This window comes from Pseudochaenichthys georgianus, chromosome 21, assembly GCF_902827115.2.
Source record: "Pseudochaenichthys georgianus chromosome 21, fPseGeo1.2, whole genome shotgun sequence".
Taxonomy (NCBI): domain Eukaryota; kingdom Metazoa; phylum Chordata; class Actinopteri; order Perciformes; family Channichthyidae; genus Pseudochaenichthys; species Pseudochaenichthys georgianus.
Genome location: NC_047523.1, coordinates 26,593,827 through 26,621,716, shown reverse-complemented (window position 1 = coordinate 26,621,716; position 27,890 = coordinate 26,593,827). Strand labels below are relative to the sequence as shown.

The 27,890-nt window shown below is 39.0% G+C and overlaps 2 protein-coding genes across 5 annotated transcripts; both read right to left on the bottom strand.

Annotated features, from left to right (window-relative positions):
• Positions 1–773: 773 nt before the first annotated feature.
• On the bottom strand, positions 774–23,540 carry LOC117466328 (potassium voltage-gated channel subfamily E member 2-like). 3 transcript variants are annotated; one of them, XM_071207111.1, is made up of 3 exons: positions 23,515–23,540; positions 1,959–2,002; positions 774–1,390 (listed from the first exon to the last, which is right to left on the bottom strand). In XM_071207111.1, the coding sequence occupies exons 2-3, from the start codon at positions 1,986–1,988 to the stop codon at positions 1,058–1,060; spliced, it is 363 nt and encodes a 120-aa protein (XP_071063212.1). In that variant the 5' UTR covers positions 1,989–2,002; positions 23,515–23,540; the 3' UTR covers positions 774–1,057. The 3 variants fall into 3 exon arrangements, with proteins under 3 accessions (XP_071063212.1, XP_033965415.1, XP_071063213.1); XM_034109524.2 differs by lacking the exon at positions 23,515–23,540 and adding an exon at positions 5,889–6,009; XM_071207112.1 differs by lacking the exons at positions 1,959–2,002; positions 23,515–23,540 and adding an exon at positions 15,931–16,095.
• Positions 17,509–23,781, bottom strand: slc5a3b (solute carrier family 5 member 3b). Of its 2 annotated transcripts, none has more exons than XM_034109519.2 (2): positions 23,563–23,781; positions 17,509–21,136 (listed from the first exon to the last, which is right to left on the bottom strand). In XM_034109519.2, the coding sequence occupies exon 2, from the start codon at positions 20,867–20,869 to the stop codon at positions 18,743–18,745; it is 2,127 nt and encodes a 708-aa protein (XP_033965410.1). In that variant the 5' UTR covers positions 20,870–21,136; positions 23,563–23,781; the 3' UTR covers positions 17,509–18,742. The 2 variants fall into 2 exon arrangements, with proteins under 2 accessions (XP_033965410.1, XP_033965411.1); XM_034109520.2 differs by having other exon boundaries at positions 23,515–23,601.
• Positions 23,782–27,890: the final 4,109 nt, after the last annotated feature.

Genomic DNA, 27,890 nt, shown 5'->3' with positions numbered 1-27,890 from the left:
GCCCAGTGCAACACCTTCATCACACATGTTGCCACTTGTTTGTACCATTTTCAGGCGATTTGTAATCTGTTCTAGAAAAATGATGTGATTTTGGATAATTGTGGAGTTAGGTGGTCCGCGACTGTTTTTTTATTGGTTAAGTGGTCCTTGGTATGAAAAAGTTTGAGAAACACTGATTTAGAGTGATCACATATGAGAAAATCCATCAACAGGTGTTCAAAGGGCAACTCACAATATCAATGTGTTTGTCCTACAGATGTGTCTCATTAAGTTTGGCATGCGCAGTGAGCTTTCTGACCATGAATTGAACATGTTATTATTTGTAATTATTTGTTATATGTAACTATTTCTTTTGGTTTGGTTTGAAGTGTCAGAATTTATGGTGCTTTTCTCTATTTCTCAAAATGTTTCTCGATGCCTACTGGGCCCTGCCGTGGTGCCCTTGAGCAAGGCACCGGACAAATCTGCACGAGTTGCAGCGATTGCAGCAGGTTTCATTATAAGAAGCTGCAGCCATGATACACCTCCCTCTTTATTCTTCTTCATATCCACTGCAGTGCTTTGAGGAGCCTCTTCTGCCCCCTGTGGGTTAAACAGAGTATGACCTACTGAATTACGAGGGTTGTTTACTTTAACATAACTCCTAAAAGTGTAAGATCCTTATGCAGTGATTCTAAAAATGATTTCAGCTTTTGCATAAATAATATTAATACAAATTAGCAGAAAAATAAACACACAGATAGGTTTAGAATCAGGGTGAGGCTGATCTTAAATACATTTATTTTGAATAGCCCTTTTTTACAGCAGACATGGTACTAGTCTATAGCATTTAAGTGTCACAGTAAATCATGACAAAATGACACCAGCATGAAGGACAAGAAGACCCTGTAACTGAAGCAGCTAAATAGAAAGAAAAAAAATCATATTTAATATATTAATACTTTTCATTCATTTCTAATTATTGTAATACTAATTATTTCAAATTACTTCTCTATAGTCCTGCTGCTGCTGCCCCTGATAGTGATGATCTGCTGTAAGTAATGTGTCTTTAATTGCATTATCCAGCACCAAAGTTAGTGTAGACGTCATCCTGTTGTAACTGGGCAGTCCAGTCCTCTTTGATGTATTGGTGGTAGGGGTCATTAGAGTGCTCTCTCCTCTTGGATTTGACTGTGCTCACCAGCATGGCCACAACAACGAAGGCGAACATGCCGATCATCACCGCCAGATACGAGATGACGTTCTTGAAGTTCTCATCAGCCAGAGTCTTGTCCAAAGCGCTGCTTGCAGCCGTCATGTTACGCCGCCAGTTGTCCAGGTACTGACCCAGAGCACTAGTCAGAGAGCCCTCCAGGTGGAGGGTCAGGTTGGACAACTCAGATGCACCCATCTAGTTGGAGAGAAAAGACAATGTTTCCAGTAGTTTAAGACAATCCACTTGTCTATTAGGTAAATTGAGTGTATTGTATCCTAATTCTGAACATAGACTTGTGGAAACTCATTTTAGGCATAAGAGAAGAAAAAGTAGTGCCAAAGTAACGCACTGACTAAACTAATAATATGCACATTTGACCGGAAGAAATCTTAAAGCCTTTGAAAACTAGGTTTTACATTTTCTGTGTTTTTATAAAACATAGAACAGTCATGATAATATAAAAAAAAATGTTGTGAAAAAAATAAAAAGCCATCCTTCGGTGTTATATATTCATGCAATACAAAACAAAGACTATCGTCAGGAAATCTGTATTGTATTATGCAAATCTAATCTAATCTAAAAATATTGTTCTGAAAATGCTAAATCATCATTATCTATACTGTATATTACTGTATGTTTTTCTATCACATTTAACCTTACTAAGTCCCAACTCTAGAGCAAAACATATAGGTCAAGAGCAGCTTAAAATAATATCATTTAATGAACAGAAATATATACATTTTTTAAGCTTTACTGCACCAACCTCTTTCAAGTTTTCCGACGACCGTATCATGAAATTGGGGACAACTTTGAAAACAGAACAAAGTAAAGAGTCAGAGGAAAAGTCATCTGCTCCCAGGAACACCTCTGCTGGTACGTTGTTTACTTTCTTAATCTGAACAATGGGTTTTGAGTTTGTGTGTGTGGTGGGGGTTGAAGATAAACCAAAGTGGAGCATGACCTTGAAAATGTCAGGCATGCAAAATCCTATTTATTCAGCTGTTAAAGAAACGTTAAGAGCTGGGAGTCAATATAACCTGACACACAAGTAATAGTATGCATGAATATCCAAATACCAGCAACAAATACAGGTCTGGCAATTGAATATTTAAAGACTAGTGTTTCTCAATTGTATTTCTTCATCTGCCCCACAGAGGGAGTACACTGCAAGGGGAAGCAGCCAGTCTAAATTATTCAGCTTTCCCTAGATGGCAGCAAAAGCTACACATTTGAGACCCACATTCACATGCACGTACATGTTTTTCTGTGAAAGATGTGCTTGATGATTAATATACAATTATTTTATTTATCTCTCTGTTCAGTAAAAAAGCAAATGTGTATTTTGGTAATTACGCACTTCATTTGAGGTCGAATGAGGTTTCAGAGTCGAAAGGCATCACCCTGATCTCATTAAAGATATTTTGTGTTGCTCAAGGACACTTCAGGGTAGTATCAGCTTGCTGAGAAGAATGCTTGAAAATAAATCCTGCATTAAATTGGCAGTGTTTCCCAACCCTTTAGAACAACACTGCTAGAGCAGATTACTCCCACCACCTCTGATCATTCCCAGATTATTTATATTTTGCTCTGGAGTTCCAACGGGAGGATGCGTAGCTGACTTTCTGCTCTGTAAAGTGAAACAAGAGGGGAAATAGTGTCGACAAAGAGGAAAAACACAATTAAAGGCACAGTGAGACCATAGTAAAGGTCCAATAGGCCTATTCCATGCACATTTTTGAACAGTTTTTTGCTAAAAAGATTGTATGCTCTGCTAAGTATATCCAAATCTCCATGATGTCATGACCCTGGTTTGTTTTTTTCCTATTCTCTCTCAATCTCTGGTCAGTTTTCAGCATCTGCACATCTTATGAGCAATAGATAGGCTGATCTTTGAGAAGCTTTTCTCTCACTGATTGTGCTGTTATGTTAAATGTTTGTTGTTTGTTGTTTGTGTTTCATGTATTTGTGTCTGGATATTTGTCTGTTGATGTTGGACATGGAGCTGCTGTGACGCAAGTCACATTTCAGACCTGATCTGACAAATAAAGTAATATCTAAATGGGATTTATCTGTATAAATAAAGGTTTGAAATGAAATGAATATCGTATCGTATCGTATATTTCACAACCTCATGTTTTTTTTAATCATCAGTGACTCTGTTGGCTCAGTATGTTGAAAGAACACATTGTGTGTGTTGAAATTAACTGACAACAGGGGGCCATATCATCTGATGTTTTTCACAATAAAGGGTGGAGATATTGTACAGCTTTATTATCTTTCCCACATTATGTACGAAGTCCAATCCCTGAAAGCCTTTCACTGACTTTATTTTGTTTATTTTCACACAGTTCAGAACAGTTAACACAGGTATTAGAATTAAAAAAAGTTATTTGTCTTGGAGTTACCCTGGTCGTTGGGGAGGTTCCTTCCTTGTTCAGAAAAACAAGTGGCTGAGGGCTGAGGATTCATGCTGTAAATACTGCAAGAAGACAATTGGGGCAACATTCTCGCATGTTGAAGGGGGACATTTTAAAATATTCTATTTGGTTTGGTCAAGCCATTATGTTCCATTGTGTGTTGTTGTGAGAGGTTGGTTTGTTCAGTTAACACATTATTTGAGTTATTTTATGTGGACTTCTATTACATAGCTATAGACTACACATGTGCATAGTTATTAAAAATGCATGGTTTATAATGTGTTTTTTTAATTTTTGGGTAAATAAAAAACCCAGTTTCTTTAAACAACTCCTGTGTCCTGTTGCCTTACTGCTTTGTCCCTAACATATGCATTCATTGCAACCCCCTTTCATGTTGAGGGTAAACTTATTACAGCTTCAAAACATTATTCTGCACAATTTTTTGAGAAATGTCACCAAACACCTTTAAAGGACACTATGGTCCAAGTAAATGGTTCTATCCCACGGAGTGTTGATTTAATAATGTTAAACTAGTTAATTATTACTAACCAATAAGTTACCATGTATAAACCTTTTATATAAAAGTACTATACTGTACACACATTAAAGGCATTTCTTGACCTTCATATATTAATGCTGCCAATCTTTCTGTTTTGGTTGTACTGCTTCAGCTGGTTTTCTAACTCACTTGACATCATCATAATACAGTATTAGCAGGTAATTGAATTTGTTTGTTTTTGATTATTTTGTCGAAAAAACTACACATTTTACATACATATAATGGAATAGGTTGTTCAATAACAGTATGTGATCAAGGAAAATAAAGGATTCAAAATATCCTGCGAGATGTTTCTGCATGTAAACAGGCTAAAGACAGCAAGCGATGACTGAAATTACCAAAGGTCATCAGATATCGTCACAAGCATGGCTGGATTAAACATCAGAGATCAGAGACGGACACACAAACCTAAGGCAAGACTGAAATTCAAAAAGGAGGGAGCAATGCCACTTAAGCCACCAGTGAACCATAAATCCTCTGATAGGCTCAAATATTACATAAACTCATGTTTTACCACACATTGTGCCTACTGATTTCTGCGCACATAAAGTGGGTAGGAACAAACTCACATTGTGAATGACTATTTTGGGGTTATGCCATTTAAAAAGCGTACACATAAACTGGTGTTCTATGAGTCACAGGAGTCAGCATAAATATTATATAAACAGGTGAATATATAACATGATGATTGGTTAAAAGATAGAATTAAAATTGTCTTTCAGTTTGATCGCAATATTGTGTTTCTGTAAAGGTCTTGTAAGCCTGTAAAATCATCTATTGATTGGGAGGTGTCCTGGTGTAGCTACAGTATGGAAGAAAATAACATGGATTTATTTTAATTTTTTCTATAGTAAAGTTAAAATGTCTAATAACTGTTTTGCATTAAGTAGGATCAGTTTGATAAACTTGCAGCATCAGGGTTGAGCCTTTCAATGAGAATACAGGTCTTGTAGGAGTTACCAAAGAGAACAAGAAGGATGGACTTTTTACACACTTTTAGTCACCACTGAGACATGATGATAATATTTGCTTTTTACTTAATCTGATCTTTTTATGCATTATAAAATAAGCCACTTTTCCCCATAGAAAAACTATTTATCATATGTTCACACCTTAAACTTAAGCAGCCGTGCTGTAATGTGTCATTTATCAAGAATGTTGTTATCATTGGTCAGTTTGACCCTGGCGGGAAATGGCATGGATGTATGCCTCATTGATTCTCTGTCATTATGTCACGGCCACTATACTTTCAACTGATATTACTAAAGGTGGTAAATATTTCCTTTTGTGATTGAAGACCTATTCCATGGAATAATGCCAGAATAACAGGCATGCAGCTATAGTTAAATCAGGGCTGTGCATGGGGAACGACAGGAATGTGTTGTGGTTTATTTGAAAGGTCACTCCACATTCCCGACATGGCTGATTCTGTTGTCATCCTAATAAGAAGGAATAACAGAGACATTGCTTTGAAATTGGCTAACAAACAGCAAAGCAAACATATGTTTACATGTAGTATACTGTGTTACAACTTGTCCCTTATTTCAGGTGCAGTATGGTCTCAATAACCATACTTCCATTCTTTAATTGCAATTTTATTCTTGATACAACTCATGATTAAAATCATAGTAGTACTCTGTCATTCTATGTCTTGGGACCTTTGTTGCATGCAAAAAAGAAAAACTGTCTTTTCAAATATACATCCACAGATACTGACCTATGATACTGACCAGATAATCCTGGTAGGAGAGATGGTAAAAGATGCATTGCTCTATGAAGGATTGGACGGCTGTGGCTCAGTGAGCTTGTGCATTGATCTTCGGATCAGGGGAGCGCTGGTTCCATCTCCACTGCAGTCAGCATGTCGTTGTTTCCCTGGGCATGACACATCACCCCAAAATTGCTCCTGTGGGGACTGCCCACAGTATTGAATGTATGTAAGTCGCTTTGGATAAAACCGTCAAACAAGTGACATGTAAAAAGATAGGTCAGCAGGCCTGATAAACAAGAGTCCAACCCTGAACCGCCTAGCTGCCACTTATCCCTGTTGACCAGCTGCTCCATGAATGGGACTAGCTTTTTTCTTGTCAGAGACATGTAGTTAAATGCATGACGCATGTGCCTTGTTAACCCAGCATGCACATTTGCCTCACCATCTTAACTATATGCAATTGTATTTGTTATGACGAGTTTGTTTTTATGTCTTTTACTGGTATTGGTACTGTATTCTGTGTGATATACCTTTTCAGTGAAATGTCTATGTGAAGCACTTTGGACTGCACTTGTTGTATGAAAGGTGCTATACAAATAAAGATTATTATTATTATTATTATTATTATATGCAATGTGGACAACGATAAATGCAGCATTACAACTGCGACCTGTAAACCTGACAAAAATAACCCATGCTGAGTCATGCAAACTAATTAGCCCATCTTCACAAGCTCCATTACAAGGGATTATGTTAACACTTGAATAATTTAAACCTTGAGGAAATTGTGTTTCGGCTTTACTAGAAAAACTAAAATGTGCGTCACACATTGAAAGACTGTCATGCATGTAGATTAAATAATCCTAATCTAATAATATCTTCGTTCCCTCGCCGTGAGGCCATTCAGAGCATTTGCTTCAGGCTATTGTTCCTGTTTGCACTCTCCAAAATAGACAATGAACAAAGCAAGGCCCGGTTGCCAGTACTTTTCCACAAGGACAGTATCATGACTTTCCTCCAATAAAGAGGCAGGGTTCAAGTCCGGTGGGGGTAAATGGAGGAGTAAGCAAAGCATTTGTGACACAAATGCTTCAAGCTAGGTTGAATTACAGCACATTTCAACTCAAAAAGTGTTGTTGCTTTCAGCAGTGATGTAAAATAACACCAACACATGAGAGCTGAGGACCTGACCTGCAGCTTCAATATAATCAGAGGGGAGACACGAGCACAGGTTATTGTGCACAGGTGTCAATTAGATGAGTGCTAACACCTGAGAGCAACAGTGGTGGAAAAGTTAAACAGGTCAGTAGTTTGTGTTGCCTTTTATTAAAATATACATAAACAACTATTGTATGAACTGAATTGAAAGACAACAAGTCGAAGTTTTTACTTATCCTGTGAACTAGTTCAACATCTTCTGTAAGGATTAGCACAATCTGTTTGGCAAAATTCAGTTCCCCAGAGGATGTATATTAATTACTTTGGACTTTGCCATTAGTACAACCAGCAGTTTCACATTTACAGCTTTGAAACATCTTTTTGCCATGAAATGGTGTACAGATATTCATGTTACCCCTCTGAATAAATTGTAAACACTTTGTTGATACCCTGTGTTTTTCTCCAGCATACCATTACGTCCAATTCATTAGGTTGTGACCAAAAACTGGAGAAAACGATCACATTTTCCATCATCTTTATCTGTGTTTGTGTTACTAAGTGATTCGTTTTAATGTGTTTAACTTTCCACCACTGAAAATACTTACTACAGTAGATATACAATGTAAGGGAGAAAGTGTCTGATCATCACTGAAACTGAAAACTCATCTCTTTCGACTCCACTTCGCGCGATAGAATGACTAACAAAGAACTGCTAACAGAGCACTTATATACTAATAAAGGACTGGCTTATCTATAGCCAGTTGAGCAGCACTTGAAACGATTGGCTCTTTGAAACCTGATGTTCTTATATGATTCTGTTTTCCTCAAGGTTGTGTCTTCCTGGTCGAATGTACTTATTGTAAGTCGCTTTGGATAAAAGCGTCAGCTAAATGCAATGTAATGTAATGTAATCACAGAAACAACATAGAGATGCATTTAATTGCTATTTATTTGACACATGCCTGAAGCACATACTTTTATTTCAGCAGAGGTGAATTTATCCATGAACATGTTAAAACATTAAACGTCAGTTATGTTCATTGTTGGCTGAATCACACAGACATTAATCACAACTTCTGCATTGGCTTTGAGTCAACCTAACCAAGGAGGAGCTGAAGATTAGGATTTAAAAAGGTGAAAGTAATTTGTCCATTCAGTGTTACCAATACATTTATCTACTGACATGTCTTGATCAAAGCATGTGCTGTCAGGACAAGCAGGTCATTTCTCAATATGTTCCCAACTACTTGCCACACAATCACTTTAAGAATGGGTGTATGTGTCACGATCTGTCTGTGTTGTGTTTTGTCTTTTTCTGTCTTTGGTTTCATGTTTTATTTTGAAAAGTCTTCACCCCCTGTCTTGCCTGTTGCTGTCTGTCTGTTTTCCCTCCTACCTAATTACCCGATTGTGTTCACCTGGTGCCCCTGTGTTTTCTCCTCCCTCCTCACCTGTGTCTTGTTTGTGTGATTAGTCTTGTGTGTATTTAAGTTCTGGTTTTTCTGTCTGTCATTGTTGGTTCATTGTTTGTCGTTGACTGTGTTCACGAGGTAGTGTTCTGTTTTTTCCTTAGAAACCTTGAAATAAAGGTATTTTTCTGTTTATTCTGCATTTGGGTCCTGCCTGCTTCACTCACCTTAACAGAATGCTACAATTCAACTTGTTAAACTGAGGATTCATTTCACCTTTGTGACATGACATTTGATGTGCTCTAAATACCACAACAGTGTCGGCTGTGTCATTCTTAAACATAGTTTACTTATCAACACGTTAATTAGTATGAATCATTTCTGTATTGCTCAATAGTGGGGTTTTACTAATCATGGAAAGTTACAGAGATGTCAAATTTGGATGACCTAGGATGGAGGAATGTATGGAGCTTAGAAGTGGAGCTTTAGAAGCCTCTGATCCTGGATTTTTGATTGGCTAAATCTTGTGCAAAGATGCCTGGGATCATCCAATGCACTTTTAGCACTGAGCAGATTAATAAATCATGCCAGGGTTTATGTAATCCTTGTCAACTATAACAGAAAGCTCAAACAGAAACACAAGGGTATATTAAATATAACCCCCAAAATGACAACCTTAGATGCATAAGTGGGTCTTTTTGTACCCGGTGAGGTGGTTTTCTTAATGTATCTTTGTAATTACATTTTTTTATCATTTCATATTCCAGCTATTCCTCAAAAAACATGTTTTGGATATCATGCCATTCACATTTTAAATTTGTATTTTAAGAAATTGTAGTTTTTGTATTACTATCCCAAGCTTCCATAAGTGGGTCAAAAATGACCCGCATGCATTTCTATGGAATCCATATCGGAACCTTTGATTCTTATCACCTGTGGCTGTCAGGAACAGTGTTGGGCAAGTTACTTCCAAAATGTAATATATTACATATTACTGTAATAAGTTACATTATAATATCACTGTCTCTGAAATGTAATGAGTTACACTACTTTTGAGTTACTTTCACCAAAATAACCACAAAAGAATGGCTAGGTATTTTAAATGCTAAAATGTAGTTTAGTGCAGCTCATTATACATCCAGTGAAGGGCAATGTGGTATAGCATAACCACTGTGTAGGCCATTAAGCAGGGACGTGCTAATGTTGCCCGGGCAACAGCCAGTTTGCCATTTTTGTCTGACCTGCCCCTCTGGAGAGAGCGAGTTTTTTTTCTTTTTTCTATTGTGGCCGAATCAACATGATAAGCCCACAATTAGTATTGTAGCGTCATCTGAAACCCACCTTGTCAGCGCTGTCATCTGCCCCCAGTCATGTGACAATCTGACAGCTGGAAGCAAAGGAAAGCCCTCCGGCCTCATATGGCTATGGTGATCACACCAAATGCCTGCCTGGCGTTAGAGTATAGGGGACAAACCAGGGGACTTTACTTCCTCTTGACACCGTCGGTTATTTACAAAAAAAACACCTAAATATACTTGTTATTGTGCTTCTGTCTTTCTGTATCTTTTACTCTGCTCCGTAAACTCCCTCGACGGGGCCGCTCACTCTCTTTTCTTGATCGCCCTCTCACAGGAGAACACTTCACTGCCCGCTTCATTGTAGGATTTCTGCTATGTCTCTACCACTTTAGTTTGACCATCTCTGTTATTAAGTTATGGAATACTAAATAAATAAGTAATTAGATACCTTACCGTTACTGCGCTCAAAGAATGAAAAGAATAATGCGTATTGAACTGGTTTAATTAATTAGTGAGTTTATTTAAGGGAATTATCTAGAAGCCCTATTTTATCAGTAGTCTGCACAGCAGTTACAATGGTCAAACTACATTAAAACAGGATTGTCCCCATTTTTTCTGTAACAGTTACTAACATGAGATATTTTAATGAGATATGGACTACAAAACAAAAAATGGGCCTGAATAATGAATTTAGCAGTGGACATAAAAGTCAACTAAGTGTCACTTGCAATGACAGTGTTGTGTTTTTATTTTATGAACCTTTTACATTAAAAACAAGTTAAAAGGTCTTATGTTTTGTTGGGGGGGGGGGGGCTTTTTCCAATTTAGAGCAATAGCCCCTCCAAATGTCTGTGCACGTCCCTGCCATTAAGGCTACTAACTTGTTTTACACGGCTTAGTTGAATACTCGATTCTGATTGTAAATTCTTAACATGTGACACGTTGTTAATACAGTACAGACCACTGTCAAGGACTATAATGAAGGTTGCTAAGGAGGATCAAGAAAGAGAAAGAAAAAGAGGTTAAAAGACGGAACGCTGGACGTCAGATAAATCACCAGAAGAAGGCAGACAGGAAGTAAACAATAACAGGACACGGAATGGGCTCTGTATTTTGTTTAGTATATGGCCGTGTACAGGCCCGGTTCCAGAACAAAAATGACTTGGGGTGCCTCTGAGATTACCAGCAGTAGTAGGTTTACTAGGTGGGAGGCGTGTGTTGCTGTGAATTTTGTGTTGGTGTTCGGATCAGGGGGTCACAGGTTCAAACCCCACTGCAGTCAGCATGTCGTTGTGTCCCTGGGCAAGACACTTCACCCCAAATTGCTCCTGTGGGGATTGTCCACAGTATTGAGTATGTAAGTCACTTTGGATAAAAGCATCTAACAAATGTTTACATGAGCAATAGTGGCCGGCAACAGCAATGAAAAATTGCATTGATGTTATGGTCCCCAATGAACAGGATTATGGCATTTGTTATGTTTTGAAACCAAGCAAGTGAGAACATTTCAAGTCAAGTGTGTTAAAAGTGCAATCCTGAGATATTTCATATAATCCAAAATGGACTATGGCAAGGAAAAGCACAAAAGCTTCAAAACTGTAGTGATAAAACAAATGAGAACATAATGTTAATCAAGGAAAATATTATTTGAACCAGCTCATGGTTTGAAATGGCAAACATTGAAAAGCAAAAGTATTATTAAAACCATGACATACTACATCATCACCTTGGTCCCATCATATAGGGGAGACCAGGGACAGTTGCAACACTTTTTGGGCTTTTCCCCAATAAGTAAAAAACCATTTACAATAGGATAGCCATTTTGCTATATTATACATTATCAATATGTCAGCTACTGAAACAATGTATTTAAGATGTTTTTATGAAATAAGTACAGGTTGGAAAAAAACTCAACTGTTACAACTGTCCTTGTGTACAGGGACAGTTGTAGCACATGCCAGGCACGGTTGTAACATGTTAATAACTGTTACCTTTTTTCACACTGCATGACAACAAATAGGGAAAGCTGTCAAATTCTAAGGCAACAAGATTTGAATGGGGTTTCACACAACCTCCAACAAACAATGAACAGGATAACAGATAACACACACAGCATCATCCTCTGTGAAGGATTAAACTGTTCTCTGAGAGGTGCTTCTACCTTAATTATGTAGACCTACCTCCTTTGAGCTGAGACCATCATATAAATCAGCTACCTCCATCAGGTAGTCTCTCAAAAGCATCCCCTGCTCTGTTAAGAACACCTTCTTTGGTGTCCAGTAGCCTACTCTTGGGGGTGTTTGTGATGCCTGACTCTCCAACCTCAGCCTCTTTGTATGGAACCGGTACAGGGTGACATGGCATATATCCAGGGACTTTGCCACTTCCCTGAATGGTTTGCCCTTCTCAACTTCATTTGAGGCCCTCTGCAGCAGAGCAAGTGGCACTCCCCTGTCTATCTTCCTCTTTCTGACATTTGGCATACTGTAAACACACACACACACACACACACACACACACACACACACACACACACACACACACACACACACACACACACACACACACACACACACACACACACACACACACACTTTAGGCCTATGTACAGTATTTTATTCTGTTTATTTTTACAGGGACAATGCACACCAATCAACAATACAACTGTATGCTTCAATGAACAATTGATCATTCAAGCAAATGAGCCATCATTGTAAATGTGCCATGTTACAACCGTCCCGTTACAACCGTCCCAGGACCACCTGTCTTGCTTCCACCCCCTGTGAACCTGCCTGATTGCTAGCTTGACCCATATTTAGCTAGTTATATTTGTAGCTTCCAAAACAGTGATTCTAATAATACTAGTTTGGATTCCTAGACATTTGAACTCAAGACAGTATCCAAAAAATACATCATATAATTGTAGTTAATATTTTACCTCAGAAACACACTTTTGCTGATATCTTACGCGAGAATTTCAAACGTGACTCCTTCTTTTCTCAGCGATCTTACCATCGAACTGCGCATGTGCAGAGTGAGTTTCATCACTCTAGCTTGTTTGTGATTGGAGATATTGAAGGTGTTACAACTATAGACTTTACAACCGACCCGTGTTACAACTGTCCCTGGTCTCCCTACTCTGGGAAGAGAATATTTACTGTATCACATCATCGTGTGAGGTTGAGTTTCTGACCTGGAGAACATTTCAGCTGCAACATTAGCTTGTTGATAAGCTTGGGATATGAGATATTTTTGTAGCCATTCGTGGTGCAGGCATCTGTGTATGCATTATTAGTGCGAATGCTGTATACAGCATTCCACTATAGTACTTCAAAACTTTATTCTTCCTCTTATTTCAGCCAATACTTTGGCTCTCCATAACTTCAGCTTATTTTCAGCTACAGAAACCATTCAAATATTAAACTATTCAGCCTGTTCAGGAATCGATGGGAAATCTTCAACTTTTTCAAAATATTTTATACTTTTTGAAATATTCAGCTTTTTAAACTCTTTTTTTAACATTGAAGTCAATGGGAAGAGCCTTCAAATCAGCCAATACTTTAGCTCTCCATAACTTCAGCTTACTTTCAGCTACAGAAACCATTCAAATATTAAACTATTCAGCCTTTTCAGCAATTGATAAGAAACATTCAACTTTTTCAAAAATATTTCATACTTTTTGAAATATTCAGCTTTTTAAACTATTTTTGTAACATTGAAGTCAATGGGAGATGCCTTCAAATCCACTTTTCCTACACTTTGCGCCAAATGCATCTCCTTCCACATAATTTCAGCCAGACACTTCATTCCAACTTTCAAATGATCACAATACCTTCAGCTATAAAACTTGTATAAAATAATTTTGATATCTTTTCAACTTTTTCAGATATTGGAATTAGTTTGGAGCTTAGCAGAGAGGCTTTTTCCAGATCTTAACATTGGAGTGGATGGAGCAGCTCATTAACTCTAGAGTGCTTTGATCTCAAAACAGAGTGCAGCGGTGCCTGAAATTCTCCCCCAAAAATGTTTTAAACTTGCCATAATTCCCAAACCCTACACTCCTCAGACATATTTTTTCATGGAAAACGTAGGAAAACCTCTCCTAGCTTGGAAAATAAGAAAACATTAAGAAAACATATTAAACAAAATGCCTCTTGAGGGCATTAAGTGACAAAAACGTTCAACATTCCTCCATTGAAGCCCATTGTAATTTCAGGCAGATATTTCCTCACGGTAGCAGCCGCACACCTTTAGTTAAACTGCCAAAAAGGCCACATTATTAACCCAAAACTACACAAAAATTACACTTCAGATACTGAACTTCCTTGACATGCTTCACGTTTTGAAATTTCACAGATATCTGTTACAAAACGTTCACATGTAAGAGGTTCATCTCTCATTCAGAACAATGGAAACCTGTGATCTCTACAGAGCTCGTTAGCTCAAATAGAAACACCTGTGTCATGGAACACGATGATGTCATCACTCCAACTGACATGCAGCAGACTTCAACAGTCCAGCTGTGAAGACATCTCAGAGACACACACTCACTCTCTCTCTCACACACTCACACACACACACACACACACACACACACACACACACACACACACACACACACACACACACACACACACACACACACACACACACACACACACACACACACACACACTCTCTCTCTCTCACACACAGACTCTCACACACACAAACACACACACAGACAGACACACTCTTTCAAACACAGACACACACACAGACAGACACACACACTCTCAAACACAGACACACACACACACACACACACACACAGACTCTCACACACACAAACACACACACAGACAGACACACTCTTTCAAACACAGACACACACACAGACAGACACACACACTCTCAAACACAGACACACACACACACACACACACACACACACACACACACACACACACACACACACACACACACACACACTTTCTCTCTCTCAAACACAGAGACACACACACGCACACACGCACACACACACACACCCACACACACACACACACTCTCTCTCTCTCTCTCTCTCTCTCTCTCAAACACAGGCACACACTAGGCTTGGAATTTCGTCATATTAGGGGCAAGGCAACTCTTTCAAACAGACAGACAGACAGACAGACAGACAGACAGACAGACAGACAGACAGACAGACACACACACACACACACACTCTCAAACACAGACACACACTCAAACACACACACACACAAACACAGACAGACACACACACACACACACACACACACAGACACACACACACACACACACACACACACACACACACACACACACACACACACACACTTCCAAACACAGACACACACTCTAGCACACACACACACACACACACACACACACACACACACACACACACACACACACACACACACACACACACAGACACACACTCTCACTCTCACACACACACACACACACACACACACACACACACACACTCACTCACTCACTCACTCACTCACTCTCTCACATACAGACACACACACTCTCACACACACACACACACACACACACACACACACACACACACTCTCTCTCTCTCTCTCTACCACACACACTGAACAGCTATCTACCACACACACTGAATTTCTCTCTCTCTCTCTGCATTTGGTAAATGGTCTTAAGTCGTCATCATGTTAAACTTTGATCTCTGGGTTTACACACACAGGTGTTTGTAAACATTCATTCACTACTACTTACAGCTAATATCTAACTCCTTCAGCCTAATTTCAGCTATAAACCATTCAACTATTACATTATTCAGCTATTTCAGGACATTGGGGCTATAAGTAGTTGTTTACACCTTTTTTTAAACCTTTTCTTTTAAATATTAAGCTTTTTCTGCATTTTTTTAGCTAAAAGCAGCTACTATTCAGCTAATAACATATTCAGCTTTTTCTGCATTTTCAGTTAAATTCAGCCATAAATGTTCACAGTTTCCAGCATTCGCACGCATTTTCTGCAAGAAATGCATTTTCTAGTTTTTGACCCAACATTTCTACAGGCATGGCAGAATATGGCACTATTTTTACATTAATATTCTAGCCATTGTCTATTTGTATACCACGAGCTGCAAAATGACCGCCTTACCCAACTGTACAGGCGGGTACGGTACTTGTTTAGATATACCTGGGCAGGCTCTGTTTTGCCGTGGTATCCTGGCACCTGCGGGCCGCAGAGGGGCGGCGTAGTTTCGGGCGACGAAGACTGCTGCTCCGGGGGCGAGTCAGGCGGGAGTAAGCTAGTGTCCACGACGAAGGGTAACGTGATGTCCCCATCTGACCTGTTGCTACTGTCTGCAGTAGATATGCAGTATTGCTGGCGTTTAGTGATGGTTGCTCTAACCATTTTCGTATAAATGATTATCCACAAATGTGTGTCACTGCTGTGGAAGCACTTTGGAAATGATGCACGCGCAGCATAGCAGGTCACGCGCACCTGACACAATTTGTTATTTTTCGATCCGTTCTCTTTTTTAGAGGGTGCATAACATTCAACTGGGGGTGCAATGCATGCCTATGCACCCCCGAAGATACCGACGCGAAGCCTGAATGATAAACACCAGGTTTACTAATCTACCCGCACATTTTTTCTCTGGTGTCGGAATGTCTCGCTATGGCTACTTTCTTAAACAACAGAACACCATTTCATTTCGGGTTAAAATGTGTTCCCAATATATTACTGTAACTCCGTTACTTTTGTAACGCGTTACAACCAACACTGGTCAGGAATACATTCACTGTAGACCACACAAACTACATCGCAAGTGACACCTCTCAGGAAGATTATTTCACACAGCAAGATCTGATACCTGTCACTCAGTATAATAATACTAATAATAATAATAATACATTATATTTGTATAGGGCTTCCCGGCATTTCAAGGACACGAAATCGCTTTATAAGGGAAGGTTAGGGTGGAGGGTATAGGACTATCAAACTTGATCAACCGGCATGGATTGATGGGAAGGGGGGGGGCTATGAGTAGACAAGAGGAGAAGAGATGAGTTTTGAAAAGGGACTGGAATACTGTGAGGGTCTCAGAATATCGGAGATCTTTGTTCAAAACGTTTTTTTTTCAAAATGTAAAAATTCTAAAATTCTAAATTGTGAAAAAGTAAATATAAAATATTTCTAATGTGAGCCAAAATATAATACAAGTGATTTTTCTTAACCAAAATGACAAACATGGCATAACAACACATATTATTCTAATACGGGTCCTTTTAGACCCACTTATAGAAGAGTGTAGGGTCCAGCCACTCGTGCATCTAAGGGTTACATTACACGTAAAAAAAAGCATGTATTTGTTTAAATCAATCTCCATTATAATACACAGGAAGCTGTGAAAAGTAGCACAATAATGCAGTTATTTGGGAATTGTATTAAGATAAGGGCCTTTTCTAACTTTATTTTGTAAAGTTGAGTCCACATCTAATTTTATGAAAACTAATGCTTAAACTATGTATTTCCTAAGGCCACATGACCAATTAACAATGTTTCTGGTGTTGTAATGCTCTTCAGAACAACACAAAACAAGTCTCCTGAAATTACAACCTAATAAAAAGCCAATTTAAAGGATGCTTAGTTTGAAATGGATGTTCATGTTTAGCCAATGTCTTAATAAAGTATTTCATCCCACTGTTCCTCTTGTTTTCTAACCAAAGAAGATAAAACATAAAAATAATGAGAAGTCATTTTTTCCACAGACCTTTTATTATCAGTCTCAAAAAATAAAATCCATACAAAAAAAAATGTATATTTTCTCAGAGAGAAATCAAATGTTTTAAAGCAATTTCACACACAGCAATCATCTCTTATCAATCCTCTAAATACATAATTTATGCTCGACATTAATTGGTATTGGCTATGGTCATTTAACACAATTGTCAAACTCCAAAGTGCATGTGGACACAAATACTTTGTATTCTGGAGTGTGGGGTGTGGGGGTTAGGGTTTATCATTATTATTAATGAACACAATCTAGATCAGCCACAAAATGTGAACATGTAAAGGCTAAATGTACTACATGACAACGCTGATTCATCACATGGCTTTATAGAAATGTGGTTTTCAGTGTACAACATATTCAGGATGTAAACCAAAATCTTAGTTTTCTTCTCTTTTTAATATTGCATACTAAGACACATATTATGGTAAGAGGTTTAAATGATGCTCTTGAAACTAGATAAAATTAGCTGAAATTCACCATAATGTACATGAACACACAGTAGATACAGAATAAATGGTCTGCTATGGAAGACATTTATATTGTGGGTGATCCTGACATGAATTATAATGTACACAAGGTTAATTTAAAATGATATTACTGATAAATTCAATTGATACCAAATAATCAGCATTGGTATGTGTGGTCTATTGTTATAATACAATAGTAATGGATACAAAGTATACATAGTGTTTAACAATGACAATAACTTTGAAAAGACACAATAAAAAACTAATAATCAAACACTCAAAGTTCTACTAAAATAATGCAGTAGTAATATTGTGTAGTGTCAGAAATGGTCATGACCTATAACCTCTCGAGTTACTGACATATGAACGCTAAAACAGCAACTACGCCTACAATAATGGTCAAAAAGAATACATCTGAAAATACAGACAAGTGCGATTGTTTAAAAAAAAAAAAAAAAAGATATTAAATACTAACAATATAACAATAAAATCAACAAGTAAAATACGATTCCTACTCCTTAAAGTAGTACAATTGTTTTCATGATGCAAAGCTTTAATCATTGAAAAAATGATTAGGTAGGCTTTTATCCCCGTTAGAAAGCTTAAAAAGACAACTGTAAATATCACAGACAGAGATTTCAAAACTTTGAAAATGTAACTGTTCACTTAGAACAGCTCAACACAATTTCCACTTTAATAAAAGCACCCTAACCAATTATCATAAGTTCAGTACAGAGGCTAACTAAATTGAAAAATAAACAAACAGGAAGATGCCCACACAGCAGACACATACCAGAACCACGTTGAGGATTATTTTATCTCTGGGAGACTCATACAGCATTTCTGCAATGATATCCTCCTGCAGTACTTTTGTCGGAGTGCTCTGTGGTCTTTCATTACAATCACAAAACCTTTCCAGGAAACACATAAACCCGCTAGTCTTCCTATTAACCTGGCTGCTTTCACCTTCGGTGATATCTAACTTTCCATTACTGAATTGGTCTGCAGGCGTGGTGGCAGGAGATGTTTCTGTACTTGGGGTTGCTGGGTCATGGTCAGTGTACGAGACCAAGAGTTTAACATCTGCCCCATCCAAACACCTCTCGTTTCTGACATCTTGTGGTATTTCTTTAAGGAGTCTTCCATTGCCATTCTGAAAGCTCTCTTCGGTCAGCCTTAATGTTTCCTTTCGGTCCTTTGTTGGAAGCTTTTTCATGTTGCGGACCCCCCAGAATGTAGTGGTGCGAACCTGCTCCTCATCTGGGGCAGAGGTGCAGAGGCTGACCACCACTGCCACCAACCCTGAAGTCCAGAACAGCCCAGCGGCAAAATACATGTAGTGCACTTTAGCAATGAAGGCAGGCCTATCATCTGGCAGGTCACAGTTAGGCTTGCGGTAGATAAAAGCTAAGATCAGACGTATGGCACCAAGAGTGAAACCTGTCATGCCTCCGCAAAATGCACCCGTCTCATTACACCGTTTCCAGAACACACCCAACAGGAAGAGGGCAGCTATTGGTGGAGTGAGGTAGCCAGCAACTTCCTGGATGTAAAGGTATGTCTGCCCGCCTTGCATTTGGATAATAACAGGGACCCAGGCAATGCTGATTGCCACCATAACCACAACGAACATGCGGCCAACCATGAGCAGCTCACGCTGAGACGCCTCTCTTCGAAAGTTTTTGTAGATGTCCAGGGTGAAGATGGTGCTTGCACTGTTGAAGATTGAGTCTAGGTCACTCATCAGGGCAGCGATCATGACAGCCATCATCAGACCCCTGAGTCCGACAGGCATCACAGCCATGACAAGGCGTGGGTAGGCAATGTTTGAACAGCCAGCCTCAGAACCACAAACAGCCAAGCAGTGCTCGGGCCCAATGCAGGCAATCTCGTCTGTGAACAAGATGCGGGAGATCATTCCAGGGATCACTATTAAAAACATGGGCAGGATCTTGAGGAATCCAGCCATGAGCGTAGCGCCCTTGGCGTGAGCAATGTTCTTTGCTGCTAGTACTCTCTGAACAATGACCTGGTCTGCACACCAGTACCAGATAGAGGCAGGGGTCTGGCCAAGAAGGAAGCCTGGCCATGGGATGTCTTCATCCAGTGGACCTCGGAGGATGCGTAGGGAGTCTGGTTTAGGCGTAATGTGGCACGAAGGAGAATAGGTGACGTTCAAAGTGGCCATTATAGCAGTAACATTGGGAATGGCCTGCATGTACTTAGTTCTGACACCCTCCATCCCACCAACTTTGATAAGGCTTAGGATGGTTAGGATTAGTGCTCCAACAATCATCAACACCGCCTGAAGTGCATCCGTGTAGAGTACAGCCACCAGTCCACCGGTGGCAGTGAGCAGCGCTGTCAGACTGATGAGCAGGACGATGGAAACATAAAGGTTCCACCCCAGGGACTCCTGAATGAAGAGCGCTCCAGCATACAAGTCCACTGACAGCTTAGTAAAAATGTAAAGTAATATAGACAAGAAGGCAAAGTAAATCTTTAGCCTGTTGCCACCGTAGCGTTTCGACAGGTACTCGGGCATGGTGTAGACCCCCGAGTGTATATACACAGGGATAAACACCCAACCAAGCAGCTGCAGAAGAAGAATTGCATTAAACTCCCATGCTCCAACAGCAAAGCCACTCACTGCTCCTGACCCGGCAAGGCCTATGAAATGTTCACTGCCAATGTTGCTGACAAAGAGTGATGCACCAATTACTATCCATGTCATGGAGCGTCCAGCCAAGAAGTAGCCACTCACAGTGCTGCGATTGGCTTTCCACATGGCAAAAAACCCAATGGCTAGCACCAGGACAAAATACAGTGCTACCACAGCTATGTCCACTGCTTCCAATCCAGGACTCATCTTTACGGATTACTTAAAAAATATATTAGCTCACAGATTAAGAAGAAAATAAATACAATAGTCAAACGTATTGATTTATTATTTTTAAACGGAGAAATGGAAATGATTTCTTTGGTTTGCTGTCTGGTTGGAAGCTGTAGTATCCACCGTCAGCTCAAATACACTAGGTGTGCTTCGGAGGGAGTTATCCACCGGCACTGAGGTCGTTCTAGTTTTAGCAGAGGATGTTGCAGGCTTCTGGTCTAGAATAGCCTAGAGTTAACATTCCTGCAAGACAGCAAAGACAATGAAAAACACCTCATTAGAGCCGTAATCTTAGAAGTTAAGAACATCGAACACAAATGCTTTGAAAGACACTTTACACCCTCTCTGAAAAACAGGATAAAAACACAGGTGAGGTTTAAAATTGCCTCGAGTCAAACTGAATAGTATATCCCAAGTGCATAAAATGATAAAAATCACTACTGAAAGACATTTTAAAACATAGCAGAGCTCTCTATAAACCATATCAATAATAGGAATGCTGATTTGAATACATTTGGTTTTCCAACTGCATTATTCCAAGCGGTTTTAGCCTCCCTATGACTGTCCAACTAATCCTTCTAACACAAAGAACTCAAGCCAGTAAACACTTCAAACAAACCCAACATTTAGCAAGAAAATACTTAAGAATAAACTAAATTAAAACAGAAAAGAAAAATGCCTGGAAGCAGATAGTCATAAGCATATTGGAAAAACAGATACATTGAGGAATTCCATTGAATGGTTTAAGGCTTGGGGTGCCCAACCTTTTTTGAACCGAGAGCTACTTTTAAAGTTGCCAGTCTGCCGAGATCTACCAGTCCAAATAGAGAGGCGTAGCCATTACTGACAGCCTACTACCAGGTAAATACTGGTAGTATGCTGTAGGTTGTATAAAATGGACCTTTGTACGATTAATACTTCATGAAATACTGCAGATCATTTATCTTACCTCTTTCTAATCTACACACATACAAGTATTTAACTAAAGTTACACAACAGTGTTGATACAGAGTTGGAGTTTATTCACACGTCACATACTACAGTGGGTAATGTTTTCAAGAAACATTGAACAGTGCTGCCACATATGACACAGGGAAAAAAGAAAATACTCTGAACCCTTTTTTTGCCATTATATAAACATATCGCGATCGACTGGTTGGGCACCACTAAGCCATAAAAAATTATGAGTAGAGGGGCACAACAGGACATTGCTTATTCACACTAAATTAGGACAGTCTAAAAATTGAATTTTCTGGTTTTACCTCAAATAACACATGCACATTTTAATCTGAGTATGGTATGGTGCATTGCGATGTGTGAGCACCTGGTGAGCACACATACATGCACACATTTGGATGTCTGGCCTCTATTATAGCTTGTAGACTTTCAAGCATGATAGAAAAAAAAAAATCCTACACGTTTGTCTTCACAACAAGGCTCTACGCATAACCGTCCCTCTGAATAAAAGGAAGTCTTTGTTTTCATTTTACCATCATATCATTAAGGATTTATGTGATCCCCATAAACTGTCCAAGAGAATCTAGCTCTGAAATACAACAATGTTTTTCAAAATGTATTATCATTTCATTTGCAAAGTTATATGAGGGATTCAAACATAATTACTGCCAAAGCCTACTTATATAGAGCTACTGAGGCTGCTGCCAAAACAATAAAAATATATGGTGCTGCCAATGAAACAGAGAACCTTTGGTCCGAGCTGAATCATATCATTAGATTTAACAAAATCAAGAAGTGTTACGCCTGTGTTATTCCCCTTTCTGCAGGATAGACATTTTCGAAGGCAAAGTAACTGATTTACACCAGACCAGTATTGCCTGGAGAAATACCATAACGGCGTTAAATGTATGAGATCGTGTGAGGTATTAAAGCCAAGAGAGTTGCAGAGGCAAACCAGCCCTGACGTGCATGAAGCCCAGAACAGACACTGTAAATTAACCTTTGATGATGTTTGTACAACCGAAGGAAATTCCCTAGGAATGGTATCTTGCAGTGGTTAGCATGTATCTTTAGTGACAACACCGAATGCTTTACCTTGGCTTAAAAACATTCTAAAAATGAACGTTAACCTGCAAGTGAGGCAGCCATGATATACACAAAGAAATAACTGGATTCATAAGGGATATTAGGGTACATATAGCTCCTTTATTTAAGCCAAGTAGCCTACGGCTGAGAGCCTTTGTAGACACAAAGGAAAGGTGACACCAGTGCACGGCTGGCGCTAGGTGCACGGATTCACAGATCATGCGCGTGGAAATGTCTAGAACAGTCACTCAAACAGCAAAGCTGCGCATCCTCAAGGAGCTTGTGTATTCCGTGTTATTGTTTATCTTCGATCCACTGCATGTTTCCTTATCGGTTTTACCACAACACGCCAGTCTGAGATATAATTTTACACGTAGCCTACTTGAATAATTTCTTGCAAGGCTTTAGCCAGGGGTTAATAGGACATAATTTCGATGACAGTTTCAACATTTGACCTGATACATTAACTATCATCACCCAAAACACAGATACACAGCCTTTACACTGACATATGATCACATATTTTAAACAGCTAACATTGTCACTTAATCACCCAGGTAGCTCTCATACAGACTCACCGTCACCGGCTCCAATGGTTAAAACACAGATGAGCACTAGAGATGTACCTTGTTAGCTAGTGTTAGCATACGCACTAAAGCTGCCAAATCGACACGGCTCCGAGGGGAGATGTGAATGAAGAGGTGCCTGCTTCCTGAAGACTCGTCCCTCTGCTGAAGAGCTCTCACTAAAGATGGTTCAAACTGTCTCTGCGTGTACCACACAGGGCTCCTGGGTTGTTTTGACGTTAGCAGTCCGTTGTCATCCCTCTGCCCTCCGTTCCACGGTAGCAGTGACGCCCTTCTAGACAATGCTGCCTCTTTTCTTTAAAGCCTCCGTTCAATCCACGCCCCTCACATGTCTGGGGCGTTTGACTGCGACTTCAAATTCCCCCAGATTATAATACAAAATGTTAACGCTGCACTAAATAAATAAATAACAAATACAAGTGTATAAAAAAAATCTGTATTGAAAAAAACGTCGAGCCAAGTGCCACTAATCACACCCACCTCCCAGAGCTTCTATCACTTTCATTAGGGGACTTCGTTTTTCATAATTTTAATAAATTACACTTTAAATTGATCCAAAATGGTATTACTTAAACAATTACAGCTTTTCTTAATACTTTAATAAAAATGAAGGCGGTACATATAGACATGGGCATATAGATATGCGTATATAAACTACAGCCTTTTTACAGTTGGCCTATTAAGCTCAGCAAATCTTCTACAGCATGCAACAACAAATAATTATGAAGTAATTAACCCAGGATAACCTTGTCTCAAATCATAGAAGCTACTAGAAACCCCTACTCTCACCAATCACACAAACCTAGATTATAATCAGATTTAAGGGTTTTAGTGTCGAGCACTCTATACCGCTGCCTCTTTGAATAAAAGGACATGATGTAGATATATTTTGTTTATTTTCAGTGCTGTTTTTTTCTGAAGCCTCCCTAAAATGGAATGTTATCCTTCCAATACCAATGCCCAAAAGAGAGAGAAAGTTATGCTACACATCTTTGTCAAGCCAACATGCTGTTTGTATTGAAACACATACACTATTCAATGCATCAGGGAAGTGATCAAGAGGAAATGGTTGTCAGAGCAATAGAAAGGAAATCCACTGCCATAGATAAACACACACACACACACACACACACACACACACACACACACACACACACACACACACACACACACACACACACACACACGCACACACAAACTATCGTGCCATCCATGTTGCACAATACTTTTCTCAGGATTGAGCCAGGTGAACTAAAACAATAGTTCATAGATCACGAAAAATAATCATATTAAATGAATTATGGGAGACAATGCACATCTCCAATCCTCCACAGGCAGCAACAATGCCATGGGCTCCTCAAATACTGTGTAAATGAATATGTATATGTAATATGTGATTAAGATACATCTTCCTATACATTTTTGTATATGCCACATGCATATATTTTCAACTATATTGGTTACCATGATAATGTGTTATTTATTTTTCCAGCTAGTTACTATCTTAAGCATTCTGTATGCATTTGAGAGCCCTCCCTTTAATGTGGTTGTCTGTGTCTCTCTGTGTGTGTGTGTGTGTGTGTGTGTGTGTGTGTGTGTGTGTGTGTGTGTGTGTGTGTGTGTGTGTGTGTGTGTGTGTGTGCGTGCGTGCGTGCGTGCGTGCGTGCGTGCGTGCGTGTGTGTGTCGTGTGCGTGTGTGTATGTGTGTGTGTCATGTATTCTGCATTATTTTTACAATCTTTTAATGCCATCACTAAAACTGCTACTATACTAAAAAATATGATAAAGCATAACATAACACACAACACATATCAATAACACAGTGGTAATAAACACATTGGCTGCAGTTACAGTCATATCCTAATAATATTCATATTAGCAGATGTCTGCAGCCTCAGCAGTCAATTAAGGTGCACATGGTTGATCTGCAGCAAAACATCCTGCAAAGCATTCGCAGCATACTACACTAGTCTGGGAGGCACACTGTAAATTTCCACTCACTACAGATATTTTGGAAAATTCCGTTAAACGAAAAACTCAATTTCCCAGGAAACCTTGCGCCTCCGTGTTGCGTGTTTGTCGAGCGACAGTCGTTTGCAGTGAGAGTGAGATGTCAACGGCAACGGTTTGAGCTGAAATTCCCTTTAATGTTACTTTGATTAGGAAGTCAATCATCGTGCTTCCTAATGCATTGATCAAGCAGACGCTTCGTAGGCCTACAATGGTCAAGTGTTAATATAGTGTCACGTCTTTTTTACAGATTTATTTTGGCTCGTCTATACTTACTTACGTTCCAAACCCTCACCCAAGAATACATTCAAATTCAAATATATTGGCTTGCCCATAATGACTTACAGTATGAGCAATGCACCAGTAGGCTATTTTACAACACAAACTAAGTATGTACATAGGTACTGGTAGCAACCCTCAGTGAGATACACTATTTCAAAAATACCAACAATAAGATTTAGGTTAAATAATTATTGATACAGCCTCACATGAATGCAAACAACAACATATAGGTATATATTTATCTAGCCCAAGTTTAACTGTAATCCTACTTTTAAAAAACATTTTTTACAGAAACCTTTTGACCCAATGTTTTTTGCAAATCCTTAAAAGAAGGACTCCAGTAGACCAACACATAACGATTTAGAGTTACTAAAGTGCATGGCTCTAAACTGCAGCCACTTTAAGGTCATCATTGCTCAGATCAGCATGATGAAACTGTCAGTAATGCATTGCGCAGTGACCATCCTCCTCTGCAGCCTCATCTCCTAACAATAGTGCAGTTTCCTGTTTATCCTTCCCTGCTAAACTGAGTCATAGAACCTGTGGTGAGATCTCAACAGCTGTGTTTCACAGTGGGTTAAGATCCATGAAGGATTGCAATTTTGGATTAAGCTGAATATATGTTGTTGAGATATCAGTTGCACCCCTCTAATCGTGTTACATTTGAAAACCTTTCAAATTTGTTTTCCATCACGGCAAAATGGGCAGATTTTTCAGTTCATTACTAAAAATATTATATAAATATGGAGATGGACTGACCACTAATGAACAGTTTATTTTCTATGTTTTATGTCTACTTTCTTGTGGTTATTGACAGTTTGTAAATCAGTGTTACGGTTTGTAAACTTCTTTGTATTAGGCTACCGTTCATGTTTATGGATTGATTGGAAGGCAGCAAAGCCACAGCTCTCATTACGGGAGATGACTTCGATTTGTCGTTTGTTTGCAGATGTTTATTTTCTTTGATCTATTAACTCGATCAATTTCCAGCCCTGTGGGGCATTAATGCAGCTTTTTAACAAAACCATAGCCACTTATTTCCAATACCTTATTCTATTATGTTTCTTCATTATAATGTATTTAAAAAGTTGTTTACTTGTGCAGTTACAGTTTTGTTCCTTAAAGAAAAAATACCTCTTGTGCTTTAAGTGGTTGTAAAGGCTGGAAAAAGTATATATAAATGCAGTCCATTTGCCATTTATACAATTTATGTGCAATACCTCATAACATTTTCAGGTTAAAAGGGCACGTTAAAAGGCCTCGAAGTCCTGGCAAATCAATCTGAGTTACCAACCTTCTCTATGCAGAGGGCTCCACCTGGCAGGAACAGCTACACAAACATTAACATTATTTTTAAATATGGATGCCGACCCAGATGTAGACCAGCCAAACACCTTATGGTCACATGAGTTGTAGTGTTTTACACACAGTGCTGCCTTCCTCCTGCCCTATATAGACTGTGGTATAGACTGTGTCAAGTCCCACACCCCACAAGTGCAAACTCAACAGTTGGCTTCATTGTTGTGATCAAGCAGCCAGTGCTGAGAGTTGAGCTTGACGAGGGGTGTTAGAAAATATCAATTCACTTTAGTATCACAATATTGCCTTTGTTATACTGTATCATTTCCAATTTAAAAAAAGCGTATAGATGTTTTGCTTTGGTTATGCTATGTTACACTGTATTTATTTACTTGATATATTTACATAAAGAATCCTGCAACACTTTATTTTAATTGTATTGCTTATATAGGCAGATTAAGCATGGCCACTGAGAGCCATTTTACAGGCAAAATAGCATATTCGTACTTGGACAAAAGTCCTCAAAATGTCATTGGAATGGATGAAATATAGTTTTTGAAATATCACTACAATAGAAACACAAACAGATGCATGAATAAAACAACCCCCTTGGACAGAGTAACAATGAAGCCCTTGTTTCCCCATCCCTCGTCCAACTTGGTTGTGGCTGATTAGAAACATCAGTGTACTGTTACACAGCACTCTTCATGTACAATACACTTACACATGTGTTTATGACCATAGCTCCCTCACAAAGTATTGTCAGTTGTAGCCAG

Coding starts and splice junctions, on each gene's coding strand:
- LOC117466328 (XM_071207111.1), bottom strand. CDS start 1,988: ATGATACGGTCGTCGGAAAACTTGAAAGAG. Junction 1,391..1,958: donor CGTCGGAAAACTTGAAAGAG/GTTGGTGCAGTA, acceptor CTCTCCAACTAG/ATGGGTGCATCTGAGTTGTC.
- slc5a3b (XM_034109519.2), bottom strand. CDS start 20,869: ATGAGTCCTGGATTGGAAGCAGTGGACATAGCTGTGGTAGCACTGTAT.